The sequence below is a fragment of the Candoia aspera genome, chromosome 6, assembly GCF_035149785.1.
Source record: "Candoia aspera isolate rCanAsp1 chromosome 6, rCanAsp1.hap2, whole genome shotgun sequence".
Lineage (NCBI taxonomy): Eukaryota > Metazoa > Chordata > Lepidosauria > Squamata > Boidae > Candoia > Candoia aspera.
This window is the reverse complement of record NC_086158.1, coordinates 76780966-76800083: the sequence shown is the minus strand read 5'-3', so window position 1 is coordinate 76800083 and position 19118 is coordinate 76780966. Positions and strand designations below refer to the sequence as shown.

The following is a 19118-nucleotide window of genomic DNA, read 5'->3' as shown; positions in this document are numbered from 1 at the left end:
CTGACTGGGCATCCAGGAAAGATGCCAGTATGTATTGCAGGTACTGACACATTGGGCCTTGTATTTGGCTACACCCAGCTATTTGAAGGACCTGCTGGTGGATCTTGAGCCAGTACTGGATGGATTGGATTTCCCACAAACTAAAATAAGTTGTAGTTGACAACTTTTTCTTACCTGGTCCCAGTTCTTTGGATTCCCACCACAATTATGCTTAGAGTCAGATCACTTAAAGCTTAAAAAGAACACTAAAATGTGTATATTTTCCCTTTTAATGCATAGATGTTTTTAGACTAAAGCAGCTTTTCTCAACCTCTTTACCCTGCAGGAACCCTTGAAATAATTTTCAAGTCTCAGGAACATAAAAATTGCAAAAAATTGCATAAAAATGCATAAATTATGAAGACATCACAATACAATTCACTTCTAACCTACACAATCCACATTTTACAATGATTACAACAAAAGATAAGTGGCAGGCCAGCAGCTGACTTGCAGTGCGTAAAAATTTCCATCACTGTGACTGCTACCATTGTGTGGCATATGAAATTTAAAAAAGATCTTTAATTTTTTCGATCACAATCTCTCATGGAGCCCCTAGTGATCTCTCGCAAAACCCTAGACTTCCACAGAACCCCAGTTGACAAAGACTCTACTAGAAACTCCTTATTTTGCATTATGCTTTTATAATTGATTGTAGTATGTTATAGTATAATTGCTGTTTTTATTCTACTGCACTTACGTATACATATATACATACATTTACTACTACTGTATTACTACTACTACTCCCTTTCATTCACAATAATTCCTGCTAATTTTCCTGAGCTCCAGGACAATTTTAATTCCCATGCTATCATATTCAATACTTTCTTAAATATAATTTGTAAATCAGCCCACATGTTCAACAAATTTTTAAGTTCACCATCTGTTAATCTAATTCTTTGACATAACTTCTCTTCTTTGCTGCAAGCACCTTACTATAGAGATCTGAGAAACACAAAGCTCAAAACCTTTACCAGCTCAGAACAGGGTTGCAACTGGGGGGGGGGGCAAGCGGGGCATGTGCCCTGGGCACCACGCTGGGGGGGCACCAAAATGAGCACTGGGGGGGGCAAAAATGGGCACGGAATCCATGTTTGCCCCTGGTGACACAGACCCTAGTTGCGGGCCTGGCTCAGAACAAAGAGTTCTGAAACAGATGCCATGTTGTAAATAAACATATTGTCTTTAATTATAACATCAGCTATTAGTTTAAAATAGTTTTTTACCCTCCCTTAAAATGCACAGCTTTAATGTGAAAAACCAGTGATCACAGTCAACTTTTCTTTTAAAGCTACATTTTTAAGGGGGGGGGGTGAGAAGATAGTGTACTAATTACTGATAATACCTTGAGATAGTCATTCAGCAAAATAATGGAAGGAAGCCAGATGAGACGGAGAAATAACAAATTGCATAAGAAAATGTTTGAACTGAGGACATTTAAATTCACTTTAATTGAGCAATTAGAATTCATATCTTATGAGTATGTCTAATTTTTCTAGATCATAACAAACTTAAATTAAATTAATGTTCTATGGTTATAGAGCTGGAATAAATGAAATAGAGCATTGGCGGGTTTGCTTTGATATCCCTTCTGATGGAGAACAATCTTACAGGTCCTATTCTTAAGACCCTCTCTTGATATTTCACACAGAATTGTACTGAAAATATCAATTAACTATTATCCTATTCACTTTTCAAAAAGGCACACAGTCACTTGTTCATCATTCTACTGCAAAACTAGTTACATTTATCTAGTGAGTTAAAATCCCCAGGGACAAAATGCTGACGGACCACTTAAGGGCTCCAAGAAAAAGACAGGCTATTTGCCGCCTATTGTGCACAGTTCCTTAGGCCAGGAAGGAAAGAATTGGTCTAATAGTTATTGTAGTTAGACACATGAAAGATCAAATAACAATTGCTACTATTTAAATGGAGCCACAGAAGAAAGAAAGGCTGCTTGCAACTCAAGGATAATTTTGCTTTGCCTGTGTTTATATTAGATTAGAAAGTGAGACGGAGAAAGTTCTATTTTTTTTCCCAATGGAACACCTGCAAAAGAAGGAGGAGGAGGAGACATTTGCAGTATATATCTGTGTAAGGAGAAAACTTGTGTCTTCAGCCTTAGAGCAGCAGTAACAGCAATATAGATTTCTTGAAGAAAAGATTACATATTATTTCACAAAGCAATGGCAGCAATTGGCAGTATGCAAACAGAAATAGAAGAGGGACCATGTTTCCCATACAGAGAATGAGGGTGATAAATGTTTATGCCAATGAGGTCCATTGGGAGTAGCAGGACTCTAAAGCAAATGTCTTAATAGCATTTGGGTCTGGGTCAGAAAATTATACCATCTGAGATGTACCACACCCCAGACTGCAGCTCTCCTGCCCACTTGTCCACCTTCCCCATAATTGGATCCAAAATAAGTTCATGTTGCCATCTATTAAAATAGAAACCAATAGAGCAGATGAATAATAAAAGCAAAAGAAGGAAGCCAGAAGAGATGGAGAAAGCAAATTTCTCCAAGAATAACAGATCGAAATGGATGACAGCAAGACAGCTGAGGCAAGAAAAGCAGAGACTATCATATGTGACTTTTGAATGAAAAGGTGATGGAAAGGAAGAATTGCATTGTTGAGAAACTTGCACTGCACAGGGACAGGACTCTTGTCTTTGTGTCTGAAAGATGAGCTGAAAACACATGCAAAGGATTTGTAAAACAATCTGCATTTCATTTGCCCAAGTTCAGAGAAGAAAGTGGTACAGATGGTACAGCACAGATGGTCAGAGAAAGATGATGAAGAGTATGATGAAAAATCAAAATTGATGAATAGGGAAAAATTCATAAATGAGCCTTATGTGATGTCCTACAGCACTACACATAAAAACATGTGAAGAAAAGTTTCAGATCTCAGAAGAGATTTCCAAAAATCCAACTGTTTTATGAAAAACTTGAAAAGACAATTGTCCCTCAAAGAACTTAATAAAGATGGTCATAGACACTGGTCACAAAATGCTATGCATCTGTTGGGAAGTAAGAAATTAAAAAGGAAAAGGAATGGAAATGAGCAACTTCAACAAGTGGGCATGACTCACTATCTTTAAGTGGTATAAGTGGCACAGCAATATCAGTATGTCCAGAAATACGTAATAAAAAAATTAATAAATTCTGTATTTCCCACCAGTTAAGGCAAAGGGATGAAATTGATATTCAGAGATAAATAGCTTAATATATATCCATCAGAATATTTGTGAATAAGCCTTGCTGCATCTGACATGACTAACAGTTACGATGACACTGGGGCCTCTTCCCATTAGAATACTTATTGGCTATTTAACAAGAAAATAATATCTATCAAAATGATATTTTTATGCAGCATCTACTTCATTTGAATTAGTGACTAGTAATTAAATAAGAACAAATGGAGATGTCAAGTGTAAAAGACGGCACAAAAAGAAACTAAAATTCAACATGAAAATTCACAACGGTGCTCTTCATTCTGTTTACAAAACAAGCATGCTTTTTTGGCATTCTATTTATTTGGGAAAGGAAGAAAACAGTGCAAAGCAACAAAATGACCATATGCCACCATTTGATCTACCAAAGAAGGACAGAAAGCCAACAATAACAAAGAAGAACCCATGCTCTGCAGATGTGTCAGCATGGAAGACATGATTTGAAACATCAGTGAGCTTTCCAAAGTGCAGAATGCCAAAAGTAAAAACATTTCTTATGTGCACTGACCTTTAAAAATCAAACTTCAGTCAATGAATACCTCTGGGGCAAAACTTAGATTGCTCCTGTTGTAAATGTCATTACAATCTTGTTTGGGCCACATTGACCAAACCATGAGATACACTACCAATTGTTGACCACTGACCAGGATTTGAGATAAAGAATTGGCGAGGCATGCCAAGGTCATGCACCCCAACCTAAGCAAAATTATCTATCTCAAGTTTAGTTTCACTCAGCTTCTAATTTTTCAGACCTTAGGTTTTGCTCCAATTCTGCACAGCTTTGAGTATTCTTTTAAAAAATTTCTGCATGAAAAATTATACTCATTTTTATATATAGTTCTCAGCATGAATTTTTTTAGCTCTTTGGGCTGTCAATACATATATCTTTTTTGCAGACTTCTCCTTTGATATACAGTATGTATGTCCAACTCTTACATACGTACCATACACATTGCTGGACTCAAAAGAACTGGGCAATTTCTGTCCAGTCCCCAACCTTCCCTTTTTAGGGAAAGTTGTAGAGAATGTGATCAACTTTCAGCTCCAGAGGGCCTTGGAGAAAGCAGATTATCTTGACCTTTTCCGGTTGTGATTCAGACCTTTTTATAGCACTGCGATGGTCTCAACTACTTGTCTAGGAACTCTGGCAGTCTTGGGATATAGGTATCTGTAATGGTATGTGGGAATGACCTTGGGAGACAGAAGGAAGAGCCACTGACTGGACAGATAAGAGACAGCTGAGCCCACAGAAGGAATGGAGGCATGGCAAATGTCTCAGAAGGGACCCTCTCTGGTTTCTTGGACTGTAAGGGTGAGGGAGGAGAGATCTACTTTCAGACTTGCAAGATTATGTTAATGTAACCTTACAATAAAATTAGAACTAGTACTGCTAGATGTGCTTCTTGTCTGAACTACCTACAAGGCTGACAGTACTGCATACTTCCTAACCTTCCTTCAATTTTCTGCAGCTTCCTATAACATCAATTAAGGCATCCTTCTGGGTCAGCTCAGGGGACCAGGAGTGGGAGGTATGGCATTGAAAAGGTTCTCTTATTTTCTCTGGGGCAAGTTCTATGGGTGTTGATTGGGGGTGGGAGAGATTCTGTTGAGGCCATTGCTTTGCAGGGTTCCCCAGGCCTCTCCCCTCTCCTTGCTCCTGTTTAACATCTACATGAAGCAACTGGGGGAGGTCATCCACTGATACAAGGTAAAGTAGCATCAATATGCTGTTGATACCCGATTATACATCTCAGCCCAGGCTAACCAAGTGATGCTGCAGGGGTTCTGGCCCAGTGTCTGGAGGTTGTGAGGGTCCAGATGGGGAAGAACATGTTTCAGCTCAATCCTGGCAAAACTGAGGAGCTGTGGAACTCCCCTTAAGACTTCCCTCTTTGGCTCTGAATGAGGTTGTGCACTCCCAGACAGTGATGATGTGTAATATGTGAGGTTCTTCTGGACTCACAGATCCTGCTTGGAAAAGTAGGTGGCAGCCAGACGTAAGAGGACTTTTGCAAAGATTCATTTTGATTGTTATAGTGATTGGTGGGACTTAAGATATGAACACTGAGAACCACTGTCTTAAGAGACACGGAGTGGAGTAAGAGAGCTAGAGATTTGAATATATTAAAAATGATATTATGTATTACATGCATACATACATTCCATATTATAATAATCCATACACATTAACATAAAAAATACTATAAAAACAATTACATATATGATAATCAGGAATACCATATTTGATGATATGTCTTGATTGCTTCCATAGAAAATTTGGCCACAATATTAGAGATGTCATTAGAATAAGAAAGTAGAAATTTTGTGTACTGAAGATCTGCCTGGGATGTTGTTACAAGATAGGTAGAATAAATGAATTCCTTAAATCCATACAAAAATTACAATACAGCGTACATGAGCGATGGCTTCAATTTCTTCTGAACCGTATGGACATGTCCATTCAAATACACTGACAGAGAAATATAATTCAAGTTGGAATGGTCTTAGACAATCCAAAGTAGATTCCTATGGTCTTTCAGCTGAGTTCCTCTTTACTTTGAATTACAGTAAGGCCAGTCCATGTATTCCTTCAGATGATAAGGAATATGGAATATCATCTGGAGGTCAATAAGATCTAGCCTGCTAGCCAAATATCTGACATCTCTCATTTTTCCTAGGTTGAAGAAGGACTTTTTTCAGGCATGGCATAATGCTCTGCTACCTGCTTTCTTGCTGGCTAAATACTCAACCGTACCTCTCCCCATTTATTTGAACTGACTTGTCCATGCAGTTCAGGAGAAATTGAAACCAGAACTCATATGTTGTATATTATGCACAGTTGTTAGAATTATTACTACAGGTTTCATGCTATCACTTCCCTTCTGAAGTAGGGAGAATAGAAGGATTTGTGTTTCTCTCATACAAATCTTGTGCATAAAATGTTTTGCATTTTTATTATAATCAATTAATAACAATAAAATTAAGATAAAGATTCTCAAGACTTTTGGTCATAAAAGAGCTGTTATCTGTAAACAGTCCTCTACTTCTCCACTTAAATCTAATCTACTCTTCATCTCCCATCCCTATTTTCAAAAAGATCAGGAGAAGCTCTTGATAAGGGTCCTTGTGATTATTTGTGGGTTTTCTCAAGATTCTGGGGATGTTGAATGGAAGGGTACCATATCTGAGAGGAAAGAAGAACTTCTAGAAGTATTGTAAAGGGTATTGGATAAAACTGGGGATTTTTCTCTCTAAAATCAAAAATAATTTATCTTCAGAGGTTATTGCTGTTATGACAAAGTTATGATGAGCTATTATTTAGGAATTGAACTGTTCAAATTAATGAGTACACAGAAGAATTCCTTTCCAAGGAATAATGAATGATAAAGGAAAACTGTGTCTATGAGAGTCCTGGGATCATTCAATCTTCATCAGTAAAATTACCAGCACTTCAAAAATTCATATGTCATGTGAAAGCTGTTTCTTATTCCAAGCATGTCCTACATGTGATCAAAAGCTCATGGTTGTAGTTTCATTGTGGCAATGTCAAGTTCTCTATTACTCAGGTTGTTGTCATTTACATTCTTCTTACAGATTATTTAGCCTGATTCAACCTTCTCTTGCTGGAACAACTTTATGACCTTAAAAAAAAATTAGTAAAAAAGTATAAACTCTGTATGCTTGCAGCATGGACTCAATCATCCAATTTTATGTTTTTAAACAACAAATATTTGCAATATTACCCCATACCATTCAGCAATATTTTGCCAGGAATTAGTAGGTTTGTTTAATTTATAACAGCTTTTAGCAGCTGAATTTGAAGAGTGTTGAACAAATGTTTTGGTCAATTTGACTGCTATTTTTTTCAGGATACCCCATGTCAAATGGCTAAACAGTAATGATGATGATGATGATGATGATGATAATAATAATAATTGCACTAACCATTGAACCTCTAGGCCAAGCTATTAGATGTAACCAGCTTATCAGAAGATATTTTTACTTACTTACTTACTTACTTATTTATTTATTTATTTATCAAATTTTATCACCGCCCATCTCTCCCCAGAGGAGGGACTCTGGGCGGTATTAGATGTCATAAAATAAAACAGTGATCAATAGTGGAGCGATCAGGCCTAAATCCAGTTTACTCTTCAGTTAGCAAGCCCTTTTCAATTACCCAGTCCTCAATCTTGTATAAAAGATATTTGACATACAATTTTGCTACAGTTTCAATTAGACTAATCGGTCTATAATTTGAGGGATCACCTTTATCACCCTTTTTGTAACTGGGGACAATATAGAACTTCCAACCAGCAGGAATTTGGCAGGAATTATTTATATGAATAAATAAACCTGCAAGTAAGGGAGCCCACCAGTTAGTATGACATTTGAATAATTCAGGGGGGTAGAAGATTTTCCCCAGGAGCCTTATTGAACTTCACAGTCTGAATGAGTCCTAGTCTCCCATTCAGTCACCAGAGGTCAGGGTGGAGAGGGACTACAGGCCTCTTATAAATCATTCTGTGAGTCCTCTAGTCCACTGCAACTTAAAGCAGTGGATAATTGGTAATATTCCTTCCACAAGAAGGCAGCTGTAGGGATGTCCAGGGATAACCTACTGTTCCCGCAATATTCCTGCAACCGAATTCCAAAAAAAAAAAAAAAAGATTTGATTTGGGTTTTTAGGCTGCTAACTTTAAATTTAACCATAAAGAGGACAAATGGTGACACTTCTTGGGCTTGATAGCAATGGCAGCATGGTTATTGTTTGATGGATAATTCCATGCTAAATGCATACCTTGCCAAGATGGCAAGGAGCGCACATACATTGTCCATGTGCTGTTAAAGTTCTTTTTTATTTTACCTTATTCTACCTCCCCTTTATTTTTATATTTTATAATTCCTTCTGACTAAAGACAGTAGTAGTAAAGTTTAGTGTTGTAACCACAGGTCATAACATAAGAATGCAATAAAATACAATGTATAATAACATTAAAACAATAAAATGATGACTAAAGACAGTAGGACAGGCGGCATCAGTTCATTTTTAATAGTGAACAATTTTAAATGTTTCGTGGAACAAGTAAGAGAATGGGAAAAGAAAGAAGCAACATAGAATGAATAACTGTCACTTTAAAACCTGCAAAGCAACTGCAAATTGTTGACTATTTAGCACCAAAGAATGATTTACCAGTAAGTAAATCTAATAATAGTGATGGCAGAAACTTTACTTATATGAATCAACAGCATGTTTTGGAGTGGGATTTGCAAACAGAGTTTGAGAAACAACAACAGTTAGAACTCTCTACCTCTCTTCAAGAAGATTACCAGAATGCTTTTACAACATACTCCTCTCCTGAGACTGCTGCCCTCCTTGTGGCAACTTTAGCTTATAATAGAGAGGGACAGATCAACAATCTCACAAACAAGCGTGCCACAGACTTTAAATCAAGACAATGCCTTTTAACAGCACAGACTGTACTCTCTATCTTTGACTACTTAACAACGATAGACTGAAGAATTTCTATCATTCCAGCAATTAATTTAGAGTTAAGAATTAATGAGTTAACTTGTTCAAAATGTGCTTGGATATTTCAATTACAGTTTTAGATCCCATCTTCCTAATCCAGAAATTAAAGTTCAAGTAAAGAGGCCCTTGACAAACTTTGAAGCAGTAGTGTTGAATCTTTCAGATTCATCTACAATTTTGGATTTATCTCTAAATTATATAATATTATCATAGAACAAATGTATCTGCCTCTAATTGGTTTGGAAATGGCTTGGGAAAAGGATTTCCAATGAGAAATTAAGAATTAAGAGTGGGATAAAATATGGAAATGTAAGCCAGTGTCATCATCCTTAACCCAAATCAAAAAGAATGTCTTAAACTATTCCATAGATTGTATATGACTCCTTATAAACTAACTTGCATGAACAAAGAAAGCTCCCCTTTTTGTTGGAATGATTGTAAAGAAAAGGGAACAAATTTCCTCTTGTGGTAGTCATGTCCTCATGTCTTTCCTTCTGGTCTGTTTTTAGAGATTGATAAAGTTATAAATCAAAGAATTAATGTGTCTTCAACTTGCTTTGCTGAATATGTTTAATGGTTTACTCTAAAGAATTAGTGGCATATTTGTTGACTGCCTCTAGAACAGTGTTTCTCAGAGTGGGTGATACAGCCCTGTGGGGGACATCTGAATTACTCAGAGGGGAGTTAGACTTAAAGGAGGCAGCAGGGGGCTGTTAGATGGTAAGGGGTGACAGGAGGGGCAATTAGGATAATAATAACAGAAGATTACACATAATTTATCCAACAAGTTTTATTAAGTGTATAAAAGTGTAAACATATATTTCAATAATTATAAACATATCAAACTTTAGGATGCTCAAAATAGTATTGTACTTTAACCGCATGCTGACCATGTGAATTATGTGATTGTGCTGGGTATTAGTGCAACTGTATGATTCACAAAAACACAAGCTGCACAATAATTTGTAATTTATTTTTTTTATGAGTCACACACACACAGGACAGGGGGCGTTATGAAAATCTTGGTACAATTAAGGGGGCAGTGACCCAAAAAAGTTTGAGAAATGCTGCTCTTGAATGTCCATAGCTAAACACTGGAAAGATAAAACAATGACACTGGAGCTCTGGTACCAAAATGTTTAGCATATCCCTATAGCTGAGAAACTGACCTACACTCTTCATCTGAGTTCTGGTCAAGTTAAAGTTAAATGACTCAAATACATGGTCTGATTTTATATCTTACACTAATTAGAGGAGCCAGATGAATATATTAATGTGTAGGAGGAATATTAAGGGATGATTATTATGTGGCTTTATGAATTATTTCTCTTGTCTCCCTTTTTAAGTCTTATATGTATGAATGCACTGAAATTTATTGCACTGTTTATGTTGATTGTAAAAATATTTTTAAAAAGTAATAATAATGGCTAAGCATTAATAATGTTGATCATTCATTTAATTTGCCAACAGGAGCAGCTGCAGGGAAGTAAAAAAAATATCAAGATGGTGGGCACAACCAATGTGATCAAATCCCCACCCCTTTTTAACATCTGTCCCTGCCCCCAATACTTTTGGGGCTTTTGTTCCAGAAAAGAGATTTATTAAGACTTTTATGTAGCTTTTTTTTTTTCATTAAAAAAACAGAACCCACCAAATCCCTCAAAAATCTCTCTCTCTCTCATGGCAATATCATCCTACCATAACCAGGATCCAAATTCACTTTTTGAATAAATGTCAGAATTTAATAAAAGGCTTTAAATTTGTAAACTGCTGTGATAGCAGCAACAGAGCTTTCTGTTTGAAGAAGCTTATAAAAACTGTTTCACTTTGGCTATTTTAATTTATTAGAAGCTATTTGAGAAATTTCTTGATTGGCTTGATACAAATCCCTAAAATAAATAGACCACTGAAAACAAAAAATAGAATTAAAATACTATTTTTTAAAAGGTCTGTTGGTTAAACAGTGAATAAGATAAAGGACCCAGCTTACTTCTCTCTTCCTAGAGTGCCAAAGAACTGTTCAAAGAATAAAGCATTTCCCTTCCTTCTGAAAACTGACAGGAAGGAGTATTGAAACAGCATCTCCTTGGAGAGCCATGTCTCCCACCCTGATGATGTTCAAAAGGGCATTGCAAATTTGGCTATTCCCAGGCCTTGTAGAATTTTATTCAATTAAATATCTTCTTTCTCTTAGATGCACATGATCTTTGTTCTCATTGTTTTATTGCTGTTAATGTTGTAACCCACCTAGAATCTTACGGAGTTGGGTGGCCTCTGAGTTGAATCAATCATGATGGATTCTTTAAAGGCAGTTTATTTGAAGGATCACCTGTACATATGGACTTTATATGTACTTACATGGGTCTTAAGATCAGCCATGGAGACACTGCAGATGGGCCCATTTTCTACAGTATATTTTTAGAAATTTCTGCTCAGACGTATAAATTTAACTCAATCAGTCTTGGGTTTTAAAAGGGCCTTGAAATTTATTTTGAGCTTTTGAGACGATAATCTGAATTTCTGAGTTTTAGTGACTTATATTGGTGCTATTTTAAATAGTGTTCTTTAAATATTTTAAATAGTGTCCTCTTGTTTAAAGTGTTTTATAAGGTTGTTTTTAAAATGCATCCTTTTGGATCATGATGTTATATTTTTATGATTTCTGGAACAGCATACTCCAAAGCTACAACCTTCAACTGAAAAAGAATTAGTTCTTTACTAATTCTGTAAGATTAAAAGAAGAGTTTAACTAGCAATAGCTTAAGTAAACATGAGGGAGGGAAAGGGCTCCATCAGAACTAATGCTCTTTTCAAGTATACTCAACTTTTCTTTTTAAAAGTGAACACTTCACATTATTTTTTATACCACTGCCAGTCCCCCTAACATCTGTCTTTCCAAAGCTTCAACAAGTAAACTGAATTATCATGCAGACAGAAGAACAAGCAGATGTTCCAATCAGAGCTTCAGAAGTAACAGTAATAATTTAAATTTATTAGTCAATAATACTTCTTAAATAGCACATGGTACTTCAAAGAACTGAATTTGTTTATCTAGATCTTGCTGAAACGCCTCCAAATGCTAACGAAGTGACCTTCCCTGTCAAAGCACTTTGGAAGGGAAATAAAACTAATTACAATCATGACTGCCATTCACTTATTTATGCATTAATGAGAAACTGAAGCCACTTGTTAACATTCCAAATCACATTGCAGACTAAGGCATTCCCTATAGTAGAAGACAGATCATGGTCATGACTTTAAAGTATCCATGGGGCAGGGAGTGGGGGAGGTCACAAATAAAATTTACAAATAAATAGCACCTATTCTCACTCCAGAATTTTTCATTTCGAGAGAATACTATTTCTGACTTCACCACTTTAATGAGGAAAGAATAATGCTGTTCTAAAATTATACACAAAACAACATCCTGAAAAAAAGTGGGCATGAAGGGGCTTGGTGTGAGAAATAGTACATGTGGAGCAATGACAAACAATATATGTAAACAGTTGCTGGAAAGATTGCCCTAAGTACAGGAAAATGAAGAGGCTATTAAAGTGAAGGTGATATAATAAATGACAAGCTATTCAACAATTCCAGCTACACTTCAGCTTCTGGGTTCCACTAGCTCCTTCATCTCATCTACTACTGTAGATCTGCTTTATTTTCCTATTTGTCCTATTTTGGATAGAAGACAACAGTTTTAGCTGTGGAAGTTTCTCAGGCAACAGAAAGATGGAAAATTTATTGGGTGAATTTGAACTATGCAGCAGAATATAGCTAGTCCAAATTATGTTCCATTAAATATTAATTGTTTGAAATTTGATTGGCCCCAACTCTGCAAGCCTTTAAGAAGGCCCTGAAAACCTGTTCTTTACCCAAGTGTTAGCCAGCTGTAACTATACGAGTTGTATTCTGAGTCCCAATATGGTATATTTTATTTTCTTATTATTTATTATTTTATCATTTTCCTTTGCATTTGATGTTTTAAACCCACGTTACCCATTCAGAATCACCTAGCAAGTGGGCAGCCATATAAATTTAAATGAAAGGCCAAATAAATAAATACATAAATCTATGTATACATAGATACATAAAAACATTAATTTCTATGGCACACTCCTCATATGCTATTTACAAGACTGAAAGGAAAAATGTAAATGATAAATGTATAAAAGTGGACCACTTGTTTCTTTTCAAAGATAGGAACACTTCATGTCATCGATCAATAACTGGAATATATCTGGAATGACTTATCAGGATTTGTCAACTATTCTTCTGGATTAAATACTTCAAATAATCTTACTTTTGACGGTTGCTGTCCGGGTGCAGTTGTACAGGATAGCCAGTTCTCCAAATACTTTCCCAGGCCCCATAGTGCACAGCTTTACCCCTTCTTTTGTAACCTCAACCTTTCCATCTGTTGATAAAGAACAGAGATTAGTATGACAAGATTGCCATATCTTCTATGTTTTTCTTTATTGCATTCTCTAAATAAAAGCAAAAGGTCCTATGACATCTAGATACTTCAAAGAAATAAACATTTCACTGCTGAAAAGCAGTGATGTGGATTTTGTTATTTTTCATTTTTGAAATAGTTTTTATTTATTTATTTTATATAGCTGCCCATCTCAGACCAGTGACTCTGGGCAGCTAACAATAATAAAAAACAGTCAAACAATTAAAGCAATACAGAAAATTAAATACAAATACTGCCAAGAGATCTTAAAATCTGTTGGTGTCAGCACAACCATGAAACGGGGCCCTTTGCACACTCAGTGCCCCAGGCCTGGGTACAAAGCCAGGTCTTCAAGGCCTTCCGAAAAGTCAACAGGGTTGGGGCCATCCTAATCTCAGGAGGGAGGATGTTCCAGAGAGCAGGCACCACGGCAGAAAAGGCACATCTCCTGGTCCACGCCAGCTGACATTCCTTGGGACCCAGAGCATGCCCATTCTGCCAGACCAAAATCTCCCCAACTGTATTTAACAGATGTACCATCCAAAATATGTATAACTATCTCAGAGAGGAATCTTGAATGGCATATTCATAGAAGGGACAGCCTTTGGCTGCAAACAGTATTAGGCAGCAGTAAAATATATCTAATGCTTGTGAGGTTGGATGGGAAGTGTAGTCCAAAATTTCTGGAAGGAAATTTTTACTCATTTTCAAGGAAGTTTTGTCCATGAAAAGGGTTATTATCAAAAGGAAATGTTTTTCACTGCCTTTAAACAACGTATATTTTAGGGTATTTTTGCATTTTGCATAATATGTTAGCTTTCTTACAGCAAATATATTTTTGTAATAATAATTACTTACTCAAGACTTTATGTACAGGTAAGTTTAGAAAGGAGTGCTTTCAATCTACTATATAGAATTAAAATGACAAGAAGGCATGAACAAGTTATCTTAAAAAGGTATGAGATCTATATATTTTGTAGACCGATAATGATGATTATTAAAGGCAAAAGTTTTCAGGGATCTAATTTATACATTTGACTTGGAGCTGCCTGACTCTTTGGTAGAAATATGGTTCTTGGTTCTTTCTTCACTGGTAAGGAAATTACCATTTTCAGTGACAAATGCATAATTGTGCCATATTGGAAAAGAATTGTACACCATAGCATACAGTCTTAGAACATTTGGCCCTGGTGAGAGTTCACCAAGAAATCTGAAAAGAGATAATATTTTACGGGGTATATATTGTTTACTTACTAGTCCATATGGGTACATATATGGGTGAAGCTCAGTCATAGATTCACTCTAATTATTTATTAAACCACTAAGTATTCTTTTAATTCTCCTCTATGCTCTTCCTTTTTTTTGATCACAAGATATTTTCTGGGAGGGAGGAGAATAAATCAGATTTCACCACAATGTTGGTCAATTACTTCCATATACTGTATATATTTTATGGTTTTAAGTTTATTCTTAATGGCTATGATAGTAAGCTTCAGCAAAGGATCGTTACCTTGTCATGGTGCTGGAGCTTGAGCATCTCAATGATGCCATGAGCTAAACTGTGGAGGGCCACCCAAGACGGGAAGGTCATGACAGAGAGGTCAGACTAAATGCGATCCCTGGGGAAGGTAATGGCAACCCACCCCAGTATTCTTGCCGTGAAAACTAAATGGATCAGTACAACCAGAGATATGTCGGTATACCATCGGAAGATGAGACCCCCAGGTCGGAAGATGGTCAAAATGCTACTGGGAAGGAACAGAGAATGAGTTCAACTAGCCCCAGACGTGATGACGCAGCTAGCTCAAAGCCGAAAGGATGGCTAGCGGCCGACGGTGCTGGTGGTGAACGGCGAATCCGATGTTCTAAGGATCAACACACCATTGGAACCTGGAATGTAAGATCTATGAGCCAGGGCAAATTGGATGTGGTTACTGGTGAGATGTCAAGATTAAAGATAGACATTTTGGGCGTCAGTAAACTGAAATGGACTGGAATGGGCCACTTCACATCAAATGACTACCAGATCTACTACTGTGGACAAGAGGACCACAGAAGAAATGGAGTAGCCTTCATGATTAATAGTAAAGTGGCTAAAGCAGTGCTTAGATACAATCCAAAAAACGATAGAATGATCTCAATTCAAATTCAGGGCAAGCCATCTAACATCACAGTGATCCAAATGTACGCCCCAACCACAGATGCTGAAGAAGCTGAAGTAGAGCAGTTATATGAGGATCTGCAGCACCTACTGGACAACACGCCTAAAAGAGATGTTATTTTCATCACAAGAGACTGGAATGCTAAGGTGGGCAGTCAAATGACACCTGGAATTACAGGTAAGCATGGCCTGCGAGAACAAAATGAAGCAGGACATAGGCTGATAGAATTTTGCCAAGACAACTCACTCTGCATAACAAACACTCTCTTCCAACAACCTAAGAGATGGCTTTACACATGGACTTCACCAGATGGACAACACCGAAATCAGATTGACTACATCCTTTGCAGCCAAAGGTGGCGGACATTTATACAGTCGGTAAAAACAAGACCTGGAGCTGACTGTAGTTCCGATCCCAAACTTCTTATTGCACAATTTAGGATCAGACTAAAGAGATTAGGGAAGACCCACAGATCAGCTAGATATGAGCTCACTAATATTCCTAAGGAATATGCAGTGGAGGTGAAGAATAGATTTAAGGGACTGGACTTAGTAGATAGGGTCCCGGAAGAACTCTGGACAGAAGTTCGCAACATTGTTCAGAAGGCGACAACAAAATACATCCCAAAGAAAGAGAAAACCAAGAAGGCAAAATGGCTGTCTGCTGAGACACTAGAAGTAGCCCAAGAAAGAAGGAAAGCAAAAGGCAACAGGGATAGGGGGAGATATGCCCAATTAAATGCAAAATTCCAGAGGTTAGCCAGAAGAGATAAGGAATTATTTTTAAACAAGCAATGCATGGAAGTGGAAGAAGACAATAGAATAGGAAGGACAAGAGACCTCTTCCAGAAAATTAGACACAATGGAGGTAAATTCCAGGCCAAAATGGGTATGATCAAAAACAAAGATGGCAAGGACCTAACAGAAGAAGAAGAGATCAAGAAAAGGTGGCAAGAATATACAGAAGACCTGTATAGGAAGGATAACAATATCGGGGATAGCTTTGACGGTGTGGTCAGTGAGCTAGAACCAGACATCCTGAAGAGTGAGGTTGAATGGGCCTTAAGAAGCACTGCTAATAACAAGGCAGCAGGAGACGACGGCATCCCAGCTGAACTGTTCAAAATCTTGCGAGATGATGCTGTCAAGGTAATGCATGCTATATGCCAGCATTTTGGAAAACACAAGAATGGCCATCAGACTGGAAAAAATCAACTTATATCCCCATAGCAAAAAAGGGAAACACTAAAGAATGTTCAAACTATCGAACAGTGGCATTCATTTCACATGCCAGTAAGGTAATGCTCAAGATCCTGCAAGGTAGACTTCAGCAATTCATGGAGCAAGAATTGCCAGACGCACAAGCTGGGTTTAGAAAAGGCAGAGGAACTAGGGACCAAATTGCCAATATCCGCTGGATAATGGAAAAAGCCAGGGAGTTTCAGAAAAACATCTATTTCTGTTTTATTGACTATTCTAAAGCCTTTGACTGTGTGGACCATAACAAATTGTGGCAAGTTCTTAGCGGTATGGGGGTACCAAATCATCTTGTCTGCCTCTGAAGAATCTGTATAACGACCAAGTAGCAACAGTAAGAACAGACCACGGAGCAACGGACTGGTTTAAGATTGGGAAAGGAGTATGGCAGGGCTGTATACTCTCACCCTACCTATTCAACTTGTACGCAGAACACATCATGCGACATGCTGGGCTTGAGGAACCCAAGGCTGGAGTTAAAATCGCTGGAGGAAACATTAACAATCTCAGATATACAGATGATACCACTTTGATGGCTGAAAGCGAAGAGGAACTGAGGAGCCTTATGATGAAGGTGAAAGAAGAAAGTGCAAAAGCTGGCTTGTAGCTAAACCTCAAAAAAACCAAGATTATGGCAACCAGCTTAATTGATAACTGGCAAATAGAGGGAGAAGATGTAGAAGCAGTGAAAGACTTTGTATTCCTAGGTGCGAAGATTACTGCAGATGCTGACTGCAGTCAGGAAATCAGAAGACGCTTCATCCTTGGGAGAAGGGCAATGACAAATCTCAATAAAATAGTTAAGAGCAGAGACAGCACACTGAGAACAAAGGTCCACATAGTTAAAGCAATGGTGTTCCCCGTAGTAACATATGGCTGCGAGAGCTGGACCATAAGGAAGGCTGAGAGAAGGAAGATCGATGCTTTTGAACTGTGGTGTTGGAGGAAAATTCTGAGAGTGCCTTGGACTGCAAGAAGATCAAACCAGTCCATCCTCCAGGAAATCAAGCCAGACTGCTCACTTGAGGGAACGATATTAAAGGCAAAACTGAAATACTTTGGCCACATAATGAGAAGACAGGACACCCTGGAGAAGATGCTGATGCTAGGGAGAGTGGAAGGCAAAAGGAAGAGGGGCTGACCAAGGGCAGGGTGGATGGATGATATTCTAGAGGTGACGGACTCGTCCCTGGGGGAGCTGTGGGTGTTGACGACTGACAGGAAGCTCTGGCGTGGTCTGGTCCATGAAGTCACGAAGAGTCAGAAGCGACTAAACGAATAAACCACAACAACAACATGATAGTAAGAGTGGGGATAGAAAGGCAAGGGCCTGAATTTTGTTTACAAAGTTGAAAATCTTTTATGAGTGTTCTTAAAGGTTCAGAAAAAGAGGTGTGATACAGTAATAACATATAATGAAATCCAACAAAATCTGTTCTATGCACTCTGGTTGAAACATGGTATAAAGCTGATATAAGAATTAATCTATAACCACAGTGTACTGAAAACCAGGTAAAGCTAAAAAACTAACTTTCAGAACATGATCAAAAGGTACCATGAAAAGGTAATTGAGAAATCTGTATACAGTAAGCCAGTGTTTCTCAACCTTGGCCACTTGAAGATGTGTGGACTTCAACTCCCAGAATTCCCCAGCCAGCATGCCGGGGAAGGAATTCTGGGAGTTGATGTCTACATATCTTAAAGTGGTCAAGGTTGGGCAACAATGCTCTACAGGATGCCAACCAATGTTTCCAAGGGAAAGGTTGAGAAACACCTTGTAACCTTTGGAGCTATTGATTTCTCTAAAGAAAATACTCTACAACAATAGGTTTCTTCTTTCTTCCTGCTTGGCACTTCTTACGTACATTTGAAAGAACCTCCTATCAACTCTGACCACAGGTCCCTGCAGCTTAGTGTAGTCACTGCTGACAGCCATAGTTCTCCACAATTTCCAAAAGATTTTCACAATTTCTGCCAGGATTGGATGCTGGGAACTTTTTTATACAAAGCATATCATCTACCATGCAGCTAAAACTCTTTTCCAGTTGATGAAACGGCTGTGATGTATAACATGCAATATGTGTCACAAATACTTGAGATGCATTCCATGCATGTAATTAAAGATAAATGAATGATATTAATAAATCCAACTGTGTGCATGTGGTTAAAGCTGACTAATGATAGCAATGTAACAAATATTTTGATCACTGAGATTACTAATAGTTAAAATGCTATTCAGTCAGAAATATTAATCTGAATTATTGTTATGCATGTTTTTGGTACATTTGCTATCTTTAAATACCCTTTCAGAAGTGCAATGATCAGATTTTTTCATAGCTGTTTGAAGATACGTAACCAGCGTAACAACAGAGGCAGTTTTCTTTTTTATTCCTAATTATCTCCAATGTAGAATTTATCTTTGTCCTTAGAG

At 37.5% G+C, this 19118-nt stretch overlaps 1 protein-coding gene across 2 annotated transcripts in view; it reads right to left on the bottom strand.

Annotated features, from left to right (window-relative positions):
* Positions 1-19118, bottom strand: part of PRKG1 (protein kinase cGMP-dependent 1) — a 776897-nt gene that overhangs the window by 360712 nt on the left and 397067 nt on the right. For both annotated transcript variants that reach the window (XM_063307452.1, XM_063307451.1), the window contains exon 3: positions 13117-13230. In XM_063307452.1, the coding sequence (XP_063163522.1) occupies positions 13117-13230 (114 nt within the window). The remainder of the gene's footprint in view (positions 1-13116; positions 13231-19118) is intronic.